This window comes from Monopterus albus, unplaced genomic scaffold (assembly GCF_001952655.1).
Source record: "Monopterus albus unplaced genomic scaffold, M_albus_1.0 scaffold173.1, whole genome shotgun sequence".
In the NCBI taxonomy this organism is placed as follows: domain Eukaryota; kingdom Metazoa; phylum Chordata; class Actinopteri; order Synbranchiformes; family Synbranchidae; genus Monopterus; species Monopterus albus.
In genome coordinates this window covers 1,086,652-1,100,929 of record NW_018128053.1, presented here as the reverse complement: position 1 = coordinate 1,100,929, position 14,278 = coordinate 1,086,652, and the positions used below count along the sequence as shown (strand labels likewise).

General features: G+C 42.0%; 1 protein-coding gene across 8 annotated transcripts in view; it reads right to left on the bottom strand.

Moving 5' to 3' along the window:
• Window positions 1–14,278, bottom strand: part of nrxn2b (neurexin 2b) — a 711,574-nt gene that overhangs the window by 7,536 nt on the left and 689,760 nt on the right. For all 8 annotated transcript variants that reach the window (XM_020616301.1, XM_020616300.1, XM_020616308.1 and 5 more), the window contains 2 exons: window positions 9,457–9,779; window positions 3,628–3,706 (listed from right to left, as the gene is read on the bottom strand). In XM_020616301.1, the coding sequence (XP_020471957.1) occupies window positions 3,628–3,706; window positions 9,457–9,779 (402 nt within the window). The remainder of the gene's footprint in view (window positions 1–3,627; window positions 3,707–9,456; window positions 9,780–14,278) is intronic.

Here is a 14,278-nt window from a genome sequence, read left to right as displayed (position 1 = left end):
ACCCAACGTGCAACTTTTTCCCAGTTTTCTCCAGTGCAAACCCCAAATGTGACTCTTAGTAAATATGAATGTGCAGTTTCATGGTTAATGCCAGAAAATGAACCGTAAGACCTTAGTAAATCTCCCCTTTGTTTTTCGTTTTTTATATTTCAGTCTATCTTGATAACCTGTTACTAATCACTGCACTGATCACACCAGCATCCCTCATTTATCACCCAATCTTCATTAGCAGGTTGTCTCTATAGTGTGTCGTCTGATGAAGTATGGAGGAGCTCCTCAGAGTTCTGATCTTGTCAGAGTAAAACCAAATCAGCATCTACAACAGCCTGGGACTAATAAGTAATTCAGAAGCATGCAACAGAGAAGAAAAGTGAAGTTGTGCAGAGGTAAAGAAAAGATATAAAGTGAAACATGGCCGTAAAATGAAAGATTTAATTAGCAAGGCTTACTGTTGGAGAAAGAGACGTCTGCGTAGTATCCGTAAGTGTGTGTTGCTGAGAATATTATTAGTGTCTATAGGTCTTGCTGTGTATGCGTGTGCACTTCGTCACTCCGTGCCCTCCGCATTTCATCTTATAATCCAGGTCCCTACTTCCTGGTCTCATTAACAGCACTGAGGAATCCAAACCAAAGCTTTAATTGGGTGATGTAATTAAGGCTCAAAGTCAAAGTTTAATTAGCCTGATGGGAAAAGCAGGAATTGTTCGCACAAATTTCACTTGGCTCACTCTCTTGATTTCACATCCTGTTTGCTTCCTCTTCTTTCTCTCTTACCATCTCTGCCTGTCTCCTCTCCTAGAGTCTCTGTTCTGCTTTGAGCACAAGAACGTGAGACAAATCTCAATGCAGGGCAGTCCTTCCTAAACACAGTCCTCTAGGCTGCTCCCATCTCATCTTCTCCTCTGTGACCTCTGCTGTTGTCTATTTTGCATCCACTCCGAGTTTGTCTGCAAGTGTGCGACAGTGGCTGCAGCTGCTCCACAATCATCATCTGAGTTTTTCACATCAAAGCATAGACGACCAAAAGACTCCTAGACCAAATGCAGCTGCATGCCTTGAGTTATGTGGTGTAATACTACAGCTAGAGGTAATGAAGCACATCAGTGAAGCAGATTGGAGCTTTGCTGGCTGTTTATAGAAAGGAGTTGCATTGATCTGCAAGAACCCGCTCATTTTAATAAAAAAAATAAATAAATCCACAACATTGCTTAACACGTTTTCTCCTCCCTGAAGGCAGTTCAGTAACACCCAGCTACATTCTCACATGTAATTGAAAACACTGGAAATTGGACCTACTGTATCACATGATTACTACAGGCCTGTGTTTGTGGGCTGGCGATAGAGAAGGTACAAGCTTTGTGGAGAGGGCTGACTCTTTTCTCCTTGTCCACAGTTTTCATGGAGGCTTATCTGACCCAACTGGCTCGCCTTGCTGAACTCTTGTGGCATCTGGAAGGTGTGATACGGAGCATGTGTGCGCACATGAGAGTGTTGTTTCTCAGGAGAGACGGCTGCAGAGAGAAAATTTTACACCCACGAAGTGAGAGACGCAAGTGTCTGTCTGTTGGAAACGCCTGCCACCTGATGTGTGTTTGTGTGGGCATACGAGAGAGAGAGAATGAGAGAGGGGGAGAGAAAGATGCATGTCCCCATGGGAGATTAGGCCTGGGCATAGCATACACAGAAAAACTCTCATTTCTCCTTTCGATAAGAAGAGAATTGAGTCTGTATTTTGGTCCTAAACACCTACAGAGAAAACCGCAGGAGAGTGCTACACAAGTTTTTCAACTCAGGTTCAAATCAGCTTCTCCTTACACAAACACACCTTCTTGCCATTTATTGTCCACCATAAATTCTGTTGAAACCACACAAAAAATGATTCTTACAATTTTGACTCTGTAGAGAATAAATTAAATTGAGACTCTTTTGTTGCCCAGATTTCCTTATAACAAAGGTCTGCTCTGTCCTCAGGACGTTAGAGTCATTTTTGGGAAAGGCTGACCTTAAAGATGTTTAATTCATGGTGGGGCCGTGCTAAGGTATGTGATACATTCTCAGTTTTATTATTTGCATTTCTGCTTTGTAAAACCCCTTGAAATGAATCCATAATAAGCTGTGTATGTATGCGTATCTACCAAAGACTGCAAAGTAAGAATGTGTGCAACTTACGATGGCTAGAGAAATCTGAATGTGATACAGTTAAAGACAACCATGTTCTAATTCTATTTCAGTGTGTTTGTTTGGGAATCTCTAATTATATGCTAAATGTGACAAATGTCTGTAAAAGTATTTTTCATGATTTATCAGGTGCAGGTACAAGAATGTATTCAATCAAGTGTTACTTGGGGTGACTAGCTAAACCTAAAAGCACACCTGAACATTAGCTTGTGGCTCATAGTAGCTAGTAGAGCAAAGGGATGTGTGCATCTGAGTCTCAGTTGGCAAAGAATAAAATTCTCAAAAGAGCACGTTCGAGATTTGATTTATTCACTTCTTCCATGTTCATCTCCTCCTAAACAGCTCTCAGTTGCCAGTTCTGCATCGCACTGTACTCACTCTGCCACACCTGCTTTTGTGTGATCCATTCAGATTGTTAGGATTTAATCCTGACACCTTGCTAACACATTCAGTTTCACTTGGAAATATGTCACATTATAGATATGATTGTAAGTTTACTGATTAAGATAAATATGAGCTAACCTCTTTTTACTGAGTAAAAAAGAAAACTAAGGTGGGAGTCAGACTCCAATAATAAACAAATATTGCTAGCAAATGTAACTGTTTGATTAAACAACAATCTATAAAGAGCAAATAAAGCTTATAAACCTCATTTTGAATGATTGCTTGTGCTCTAGCTGTTATTAATGTGAATGTGGTTCCAACAAAACAATTTCAGGAGTTCTATTTTGAATCCTATTAGTTAGCTCCACAGCAGCATGTATGTATACTGGTACAATTTTAATGACAATTTTAATTGAAGCAATTGTTTTCATCCTGCCCACACAGGAGTGAATCTGCAAAACAATGGAATAAAATGTTATTAAACGTGGATCTGCATACATCTCTTTTGTCCCCTCGAGTTTTGGGAGCACTGACTGAACCACACTGCTACTCTATGTGGTTCTTGGCAATTTTCAAGTATGGGCAGCTTAATAGACCTAGCGACCACAGAGGCAGGGAGTAAAACACATGGCCTTTAGCTTCCACCTCCTGTCATAGTGTCAGAACACTGCCTGACCCACTGATCACACTAACAGTGCCTCAGCCACCAGGCCTGCCAGGCTACAGCTGCGTGCTACACACACAAGCTGCGTTTCCATGTTGAAACTCTCCTGCCTTGATAAGTTAGAGCAGGAGATTGGTGCACCAGCTGGGTAAATACCAGATACTACCACTTAGCTGAGCGTCTGATGGACCATGGTGCTGCTGATGGTCTGCTGCTTTGAAAACCAATAAGAAAGGCAGTTGGAGGGTCCACATCTGGCCAATCACAGGTGCATACAGAGGGCTGTGCAGTCACCAGGTGTCACAGAAAAGTGAAGTAAGGGTCACAGCGGTACTTTCTAGGCTGCACTTTGTTTTTCAACACTAAACACAATGAGCACAGAACTCCCAGAGTTGACTCACCATTTCCAGGCTCACACTCCTCCAAATCTTCATCATCACTAGGACACTCAGCTGATGCTACCAAGATGTCATCCACATTCTGCAACAACAGAGAAAGGAGGGAGACGAGATAGAGTTAGGACAAAGGTTATTTGTGCAGAGGATACACAGTACATCTGGCAGGATTAGGAGTCAGTGGCGGCCACGGTGAGGATCTCGGACTCCACCGATACCTATTATCACAAAGGCTAATGCAATGAACGAGGCAAAATTTAAAGGGACTGGAGGATTAAAAAAGTCTGTCTTTGCTTACAAAATGAAGATTTATTGTTGAGCAGTTTGATAGTAATAGCAAATAAGGTGAAAATATGGAGGTAGGTGTACTCTAAGTAGCACCCATATGTTTTTATACAAGCAGAAATATGAAGCCAAAGTGAAACAAACTGACCTAACACCGCCGATCAAAATGTAGACATAAGTCTGCAGCAGGGATCTTGATGAAAACAGATTCAATCTGACAAGGTGGTTCCAATTTAGGTTTGTCCTCACTGCTGTATGAGTCACACAGCTGTATGTCTAGACACCCAAACCTCCTCCCCTTCTTAGCCTCTGGTTGCTTTTCATGGGGTCACCTGAAAATGGGGGCTTTTATCAGCATAACTGATTTGAGTGCTGCTACAGTCCTTGTGTTATTAGTTCATGGCCTGGGTGTAACCACTTATTAATGACATATTATGGGTTTGAATGTGTGCTCACATCACCTGGCTCTGTCAAATGGCCAATATTGCTGCCTCAGTTTCCCAGCAAAATCTCCATTAAGCATGCGCTTATATTTCTGTTCCGTTCATGCACTCAGCTGCTACATTTTTCCTAAGTCGATATAAAACGGCACATAATGAATTCTTTAAAGTGTGCACTTTAAATTAAGCAGCCTGGTCATCAATAAATGTGTTGTGGCCATAAATGAAAAAATATTTCATTAACCCAGGGCTTTACTGACTGAATGTCAAATGGCTGTTGAAGCTTTCTGTTATTACACTAACTGTGACACACTTCTAAACCACCGTTCACCCCCCTGTCAAACATCTAAAACATCAGCGCTGAGTGTAATGGCTTGGATAGAAAACTGTCACGACTCACAAAGCCAGAGTACTGATGAATGCTGAAGGAGAACTCCAGTTTGACCTGGTCAGAGCTTTTATCTTCATTCTCCTAGTTGACTCCATGAGGAGACAACTCTGAACCAGCTCACACTCATCTAGGCAAATCAGACAGAGATCACAAACACCTGGAACTGCTCTTGATTTTACATAGCAGCTTGTGATCTTAGTTTTATAACACTCTCACACCAAATATGGGTCAGAGGGAGACAAGTGATGACTCCAACAGATTCATGGAAGCCTACAGTATCACGGGGTGAGGGGAAGAAAAAAACCAGACCCCTACTCGCCTTGCACATCAAAAGGTACATCTTTATTCTAGGCATCAAAGCACATTATTCCACCATGATCAAAGCTGCAGCGCGGCGGGTAGTTCGCAGCTTTTGGAGAAATTGAAATTTGGGTTTCCGCTCACTTGCTTGCCGCCACCCTGGCCTGTCTCTGCTGCATCTTCCCGGCTGCTGGGGATATTCATTAGAGTGCCACAGTTCCTGTTGGCTTTGCCCATCGCTGTATTTATAATGCTATTACTATGTTTGCTCTAGCACAAAATTACACTACAGGCTCCACTGGATGGATTATTAACTACCCAAAGGACTATGTATGTACATACAAGTGTATGTGTGTGTTTGTGTAAAAGAGAAGGAATCAGGTAGACAGTATTTCTTCTTCATGCCTGTGTGACAGGGACTAATAGAACTGATGCAGGGTTTTTGAGGTTCATTTCGAAAATGACTTTGCTGCAGCTCAGTGATTGTTACAATAAAACTGTAACCTCATGTAAAGATATACGTGAGCTTAAACCACAAATTATTCCTTTCTGTTTTTTAAAGACACTCTGTAGAATCTTTGCACAATATCCCACAATGACCTTAATATTTATCATGATTTACTATTCACATCTTGGCTATAGAAGATGACACACAAGTCAAATGAGTGAGTTATCGGCATAATATATTGCATGTCAGCTTATGCATGGAAACTGTGTTCCCCCGTGGGGGTGACTGAAACAAATAAAATCTGACCTAAAACCTGAATAAAATCTACAAACTGAGCAAAAACTGTTGCAAAAAACCTATCTCTGATTACAAGCTGTGCAGTTTGTCACTGGCTGTTTTAAAATATATATTGATTTAAAATCTGGTTCAAATTTTGGATCACTGTCCGCCTCATATTTTCTCAGGGTTTTGAGTAGTCCTGGTGCGTTCACTGAGATCAGTTTCTTAGATGAGCCAATCAGCGCTTTGTATGTGAGATTAAGAAAGGGAATGTCATTTTCCTGTGCGAGCCCGACCATTTGCATCCAGAAACGGACATAAAAATGGTGACAAGAACGAGCGAGACAGCTCTTGAATCTGAATTCTTGGAACATGACAACCATCAACTGCTTCATGCAACACTACTACAGCTTGTGTGTGCTTCTGAAAATGACAGACAAGATGGAAACTATAGTCTTTACAGAAAAACAACTCCACCTGACAGAAAGAAAATCACATGAACATGATGACAGACTCAGTTGAGTTGTGGGAGGGACCAGAGGTTCTGGAAATGTTCACCTCATTATGTTTCCCCACTTAAAATCTTACTTTAAACAATATGTTCAATGTTAATTTACTATAGACAGAAACACAGGACTCCCCAGGGCAATGTAACAGCTGTATGTAAGTATGATGGCTATGGCTTTAATTATCTTAACTTCATTTTGATAAAATAAATGTTTTGTCATTTTGTCACGATGGCTGGCTCTAAATACTACAATACCCATAAGCCTCAGCCATCATTGCCCTGGAGAAGTGGCCAGGTCAGAGGCAAATCAGAGTGGCCCTGCAATGCTATAGTTGCTGAATTAATTCAGAAACTAAATGGATTTAATACAGAGATTAAATCATGTGCTGTTAGCATTCAGCAGAATTCAGAATAATCTGAAAGATACTACAAAAATATAAAAATGAAACATGTACAAATTGGAGCTATAATTTAAGGGTTTCAACATTGAGCATTTAATCTGCAAGCATTAAACCACCTCCAAAACCTAGAGTGGCTTTCAAAAACAACTACCTGTGACTCTAGTTTTACTAGCAACTTTAGTGGAAAGTGACCATTTACAATGTGCCTCAATAGAAGAACTCACTGCCACACACATTTCAGCAATTTCAAGTGATTTGTGATTTTTACTGAGTTGGCAGTGCACAACTTTGCGGTTTCAGTACAGGACATGCATTTTCTCTGCCATTTAGTTACAATTTACACCAAACTGCTTTCGCTGCCACCAATATAAATACAAATGACAACATTTCCTGTGCACCACAGGCTTTTTCACAGGACAGACAAACCAGATGCTGAGATGTTTAGAAGAGCAAATATGAAAGATGTCACACACTGTTGGGTGCCTCATAGCTGTTCAAAATCAATACAGTCTTCAACCTTTCATGTCTAATTTATTAAACTGCACCTGTTTATACAGATTTAGAATAATATATATCCCCTCTCCCTTCACTGATCCATCTAGGTTTTATTCTTTCTTTTCACTGAAGAGGAGCAGATGAGCCTCCCAGGCCTTCGACACCTCCTCACAAATAAGAACACATTTCAAACCAAAAATATTCAGTCACACCGGGACTATCTGTGTGACTGATCTGGACCGTATAACCAAAGATATGCCCCGCTTTCATATTTCTGCCTGCACATGAAAAATACTGCCTCAGTGATCATTAAAGTATGTGGATGAGTAACTCGGTAATATCTATTCTTTCTCAAGCACATATCCTTAACACTATTTTGCCAGGTACATAATAACAGTAATAATAATAACTATAGTAAAGAAGTTCTTAGAATGTGTGAATCTTCACAATAACAAGCACACTAAAGGAGGGACTTTTTTGACCAATCATAAACATCTGTCAGCAAATGCAGCACACATTAAAACACTATTTCCTTGCTATTCTAAACGATTTTTGAGGATTTATCAAACAGGGTCATCTATGATTGCCAATTTGTCATCACAGACCGCTGCTATAAAAAGCTGACTATATACTGAGCACAGAAGAAGGTTTCAGCCAAGACATCTGGAGGCTACCGATGTGAACGGAGTGGATGGCTACATGTGACATCTTGGAGTCAGGTTTCATTGATCTCATATTTAGAGTGAAGATGCAGAAACACTAAACCACAGACAGTTCATCTAAGTCTTGCCAACTGGACATGCTCAAGAAAGTGCTGACTGACCTTGATCTCCAAAACTTCTTACTTGCTTCTAATTAGATTGCAGCCTCCACTGTGACTGAAGATGAGGGTTGTTTCGAGCACCAACACCTACAGTATGTTCCTATCTTCTACTCTGATGAGGCTATGGAGCCTTCAATAAGTGACTTTTTTTGTAAATGTACAAGAGGAAGACAACATAACTACACCCAGGAGTTGATGAAAAACTCCAATTTTCTTTCAACTTGGTGTCTGTGATATGAAATATCATGAACTGTGCACTTAGCTTCACCTTGACTTCACTCTAATTTGTGCTGGTGCATTTACTCAAAATGAGACAGAGCTTCCATGATGATAAAGGGACAGTGCATGAGCTAGTCTAAATATACTCTGAACTTGCTGATTGTGGATGTCAGAGATGAGTGACTGACTGCTTGCTGACTGATCTCAGATAAGCTTCTGTTGACATGAATAGTGGTAATGAACACAACTCTATAATAGAAACACACCGGTAATTGGTGCCTTGCTTTTCTGTTTCCAACATCATCAAAGTGTGCTGGACAGCTGAAGTTTAAAGTACGACATGGACAGCTTTTAAAGATGAGACATTTCAAGTAGCTACTTTACAAAATGATTACAATAACAGAAACAGAGGCATAATGTATATGTACCGTAACACAGACATGGAATGAAAGTTTACTTCCAGTGATGACCTGGACACACCACACAGCTTGTAGCTAATGATACTGGGTGTGGACTGCAGCATATTCCTTGTAGCTGGGTGCCTGGATGACCTGCCTCTTCCATCTTCTACTTTGTGAGCAAGAATGCTTCCTAACTATTTGCTAATTGTAGCTTACCATGACAAAGGCCGTGCTTTAGCACATGTGGATAATGAATAGACCATAAATCAGCGCTTTTCACATGCATGCAAGGGAGAGTTTAGCACACCCCAAGTAGATTTATGATGTTGCTGCAGCAGGATTTTCTTTTCATTATGTTCCTCTCTTCCTCCAGCCTTTGTTGATCTGTCTGGGCAAGCTGTAATTTCCAGCATCCCATCATGTCTGGGGTTTAGTCAGCCACATCGTTTTAGAGGGAATCAAAATTGCAGTGTTGATTGGTCTAATAGGACGAGCACCACAAAGCTCTTCTGTGACTCCCTTTCAGGCCGAGGTTTGTTTGAACATCTGAACATGGCTGAGGACTAACAAGGGGAGGCTCAAACAAAACACTGTGCTGAGGACGTGAGTGTCTGACCTTGTAGCTGATGTATGATTTCTTTTCAAAGGAGAGCCATCTGGTTACTTGGCCATGCTGTTTAATCTTTCAAATATTATTTTCAGCATTTTGTGATCTTGGAGGAACTTTAGAAGGCCTATCAAAACTAACTGGCAATGCTCCTTAAAAATACACTGCACCAAAATATCTGCCCCAAACAGCATTAGTCATGTAAACAAGCTCAGATCACAAGATAATGCCTGCTCACCGGTGTGACACTGTCCCTTATGGTGGAGCGCTGTTTACGGGTGGTGGTTGTGGCCATGGTGGTAGTTGTCTCCATGATTGTGGTGGACATATCAGCCAGTGGGGTGGTGGAGGTGGTGTCAGTAGTGAGCACTGAGGGTACGTCACCCACCAGCCGCAGGTTACCCTGAGTCTGGACATTGGGGTCACCCTCAGCTGCCAGTTTGAGCACCTGCAGGCCGTTGTAGTACAGGCCTGAGATTTGGCCCTGGAAGTGGCGCCCCTTCTCTCCACTTCCACCAATTTTGATGAATGCCTGGCTGTTGAAGATGGTCAGCTGGCGACCTGATATGTGAGAGACGAGGGAGGAAAGAGGGGAAGTGGAGGCAAGAGAAAAAGAGAAACCATGGAAATAGGGAAAAAAAAAAGAGAAAGGACAAAGGATATAAATCAGTCATGGTCTCTGGGTGAGTTTGCACATGAAACACAAAGTAATATACAGTCACAGTGTGAAACAGAAGACAGAGGGACTGTTGCAACCACATGGGAGTTCCTGGGTAACACTTTAGGGAGATTGGACACTGGCTTGCTATAGCTGCAACCATTATGGAGCTTGGCATGTGCCACTTTCTCAGAAACACAGACTGGATCTGGCTTTCACACAGACTGCAGCAGCAGTTGTGGTTTCCCCCTGAAACTGAAGGTTCACAGCGAAATGCATCTCATTTACCCTGAGATGGAATATATTAGAACAATGCTGGGTCCATGTCATTGACCTCCAATGCACCTGAGCTGCACAATGATTAAGTACCTCTGCCAGCTGAAAAATGTCGCCCTGCTCTGCCATCCGAGGAAGAAAAATAAGATCCTTATTGGCAGAAAATGTTTAATTCAGCAGGGGCTGTCCCTCTCTGTGGTCATTACTATTCATCTGGATGGATGGATGGAGAGAGGACGGGGTCAACCATTTAACCAGGGTCCAATACTAATGTGTTAGCAGGACTTGAGGTAAGGGGTAGTGTGAGGACAGTCTGACAGGTGTAGTTTTTCTACCTGGATTTTCTTCAGCTGAAGTCATTTTAGTTTTTTTTTTCATTTTTTCTGCCCCATATCTGCAGCCGACCATGCTACATGGACTAATGCAAACTTTTACTCCTATTACGGGTCATGTGGATATCAGGGGAGATGGAAGCAGGGGAGTACTGCTGCAGGATACTGTTAGAAGGATGTGGGTTAAAAACAAACCCGATGAGTTAACTACTTAGATGAGAAATGACAGAAGAAGCCAAAGAGCTTTTATGAATTAATCAATCCTAGTAAGGAAAGAGGGAGTGTGGTTGTGACAGGAATACACTAATATGTGCACTTGAGAGCGAAATATAAACTCTCTAGAGATGGTGGGCTATGGACCTCAGAAATGAGAAAACCCTCCGGCCTGATGGGGCTTTGTTTTTTTTCTTATATATGGTTACATGTATACAGATTTATTACTTCGTACAGAGGTATGAAAGATTACAGCTGCTCTTCATTGTTCATGTCTGTTCATTTGCAACACATCATTTGGTAAAGAGGCATCTATGTGGGTTATGTGCAATGATGACAAATTGGTCCTCTGAACGGTGCAGTTGTTTTCTCTGTGGGATTGCAAGCCAGCGAGGACAGCCTTCTACTCATCAGCATGGAGACACTTGGGGCAGGCCCAGGTCCCATTTATTCTCAATTAAGAGAGCAGAGGGGGTACTTCATCACTGTAATTATGATTTACTCTCTATCTATATGGGTGCACAAGTTCTGCCATATGTGGATAGACCCCTGTGAGTGGGTCTATCAGACAAATAATGTCTATTAATGCAAATGCATGTGCGGGCATTGGTGTGTGGGCATAAAACCACATGTTCAGAATATGTACATCTGTAAGCCTTCAACAGAAGTGGTGGAGAAATAAATCTATTCCACAGAGATGGGCCATTATGCACATCATCCCATTATCAGATAATTAAGCCCGTCAGGGGCCCACAAGGGGCCCAGCTCCCGTCCCCTAACTTCATAATGATGAGACTTAATGTTGGACATATGCAATATTGACATAATAGCTAAGTCTCACTTCATTATCTCATCACTGCGCATGTTTGGTGTGGGAGCGATGTCTGAATAAATAAAGGGAATGGGGAAGAAACACTGTCAAATTGTGGACAACAGCAATGAAAATACAGGAGAATAACCACACTTTGGTACATACAAAGAGAAACTTTAAACATCAAGACTGAGACGAAAGGCAGAATTACACACAGAAACAACAAATACACAAAACACAATATTATCCTGCCTCATAAGCCCCATGTATCACCTTTCTAATGTCCTTGACAAAAAGACACATACATACACACCCACACATCAGCCCAGAGGGTCTCCCATTTCAAAAAGCCCCAGAGAGCCCCGCTCTCCATTGAAAGGGTCATGGAGTGCCAAGAACTGGTGTTCCTGAAGGCTATCAGTCCTCTTGGTTTACCAAACAGCTCAAGTTCCTCAGCATGTGCCTGACTCTCCCCTGTGTCACAACTCCAAGTTAGAAGATCTGTTCAGTGAGGACAGTTTACTCCAGTGGAATGGTGTCACAGTTACAGACTGAGCCACTGACACTGTCATATGTAAGCCATACTGACAAGTGGCTTATGATTATGATGCAGAGTAGTGAGGTTTAGAAAGTCAGTGCACATACATAGTGTATGTTGACATACTGTATTTCTTAAAGTGGCCAAGCATCCGTAGAGTGACCTATTTAATCCTACAGCTACAATAACATGTGATGATCCCCTTCCTCATAAATAAAAAATGCAGGTAGAGGAGCCTTGAGCGTATGGGAGCACTGTGATTGCCATTTGTGCGTTATCCCATCCGAGGGAGAGAGAGAAAGCAAAACAAAAGATAGATGCCCTCTAGACCAGATGAAGGGAAATCAGTATTTGTTTTTGTAGCTGTCTGGTCAGGATGAGACTTTAAAAAGGCCTGATGAAGTTATTGTTTCAGGGTCTGCCGGGTCAAATCAAAAGTGACGTGGTTTCAGAGCCAATTTCAACGACAGGCAAGACTGGGGTGGAGTGGAGGGGTGGGAGGGTAGAAGAAGAAGCTTCTACATGACAAACAATCACAGTGCTTAATACGACAAAGCTGGATGTGGCGCTGCTGTAGCAAAGAGGGTGTTTGTGTATATAATAACTTATGAAATATGTCAGTGAGATGACCTTTTTGTGTGTGATAGTTGGCCTTTTCAAGTATTGTATATTTTCCCATAATTTATTTACATACACCATTCCCCTAGTGTGTGTATGACTGTTTTTGACAGCTCTGTGTGTGTGTGACAAACAGCACAGAGTTTGCACATTGATGAGGGTTTATTTGACCAATTTGGCGGGATTAGGTGGCTGCTGCCATGCTTCTCTCGCCAGGGCTCTTAATGTGACAGGCATTTGATGGGAAAGGCTTAAGGACATTAGTGTCCAGCTGGGGGAACACATTCATCATGTTTAATAATTAGTTTCGGCCCTGAAAGAGCAAAGATCTACACGCTAATACATCCCTTCCAATACAGCATTTCATGACATTAGCCTGAAAGCTGCAGGCTAGCATTAGCTACCTGGCTGCAGTGAAGAGTTTACAGGGCTACTATGAGTTAAGACAGCTAATGTCATTCAAGTTCTTCTGACTGATAGCCTTTTTGTGCATCCTGTAACAATTTGATTAACTGACACATTTTACACATCATGCAAAAATCTACAGCATCTAAATGCCCCTCAAAGAGAAATGTGTGAGGGGTTAGAGCTTTTCTTTGTTTTGTTCTGTACAGCCCCCTCCTAACTCTGTCAATCCCTATTACGTTTAAATCTCATAAAAGGCATAGGAGGAAATGGAATGCACAACACACAATGCCCCTTAAAACTGTCACATGAAATTGGTATAAAATAGCACTGGGTAATGAAAGAGGATGCACAGAACATAGTGAAAACAGAGTGAAGCAACACAAAGAGTGGAGGAGCAGTCTGCAGAGAACTGAACAATCTAACAGTGTATTGTAACTATAGTTATGTTCATCCCAAGGCTGCGTTTCCACTACAGGTGGCTGAGATTTGCATGTCTTCTTCTTCTTTCAAAGGTTTCCAAGACTACAACTTACACACAGAGGTACTACAGGTTGGTAAAATATCAGTCCTATCGCAAGTCCTGGAAAACATAGTATCCTTACTGGGAGCTCTAAGCACTTTGCAGCTTAAATAGTGCATGTGGGTAAAAGGAGGTGGGCATGACTACTTCTAAAGCCATTATCATCTACAATCACACCCGCCTTTGGTTTTGCATCACCCAGGGGCTTAGTGGCTGATAGCCTAGCAGGCGTCACAGAGTAGTCAGCAATGCTCTGTTTGATCTCCTTGCCAAATCAGAGTAGTAATGACCTCTGCATGTCACAGCATCTTGAACAGCTGGCAGAGAGTAGTTATTTTTACATTTATAATGAACAGTAGAATGCAGAGTGCAGTGCCCCCCCCCTTCACAGCTGGCAGAAACTTCATATGAATGAAGATGTGGACTCCCTCCTACTTCACAACTTGCCTGTGATTTTCTTATAAAACTTTCCTCAATGCCCCTCTTTGAACCGCCACCTTATTGTGGTGGAGGGGTTTGAGTACCCGAGTGATCCTAGGAGCTATGTTGTTGGGGGCTATATGTCCATGGTAGGGTCTCCCAAGGCAAACAGGTCCTGGGTGACGGGTCAGACTAAGAGCAGTTCAAAAGCCCTTTATGAATAGATTAAAATCAAGGACCGTGACGTCGCCCGGCATGGCGCAGCC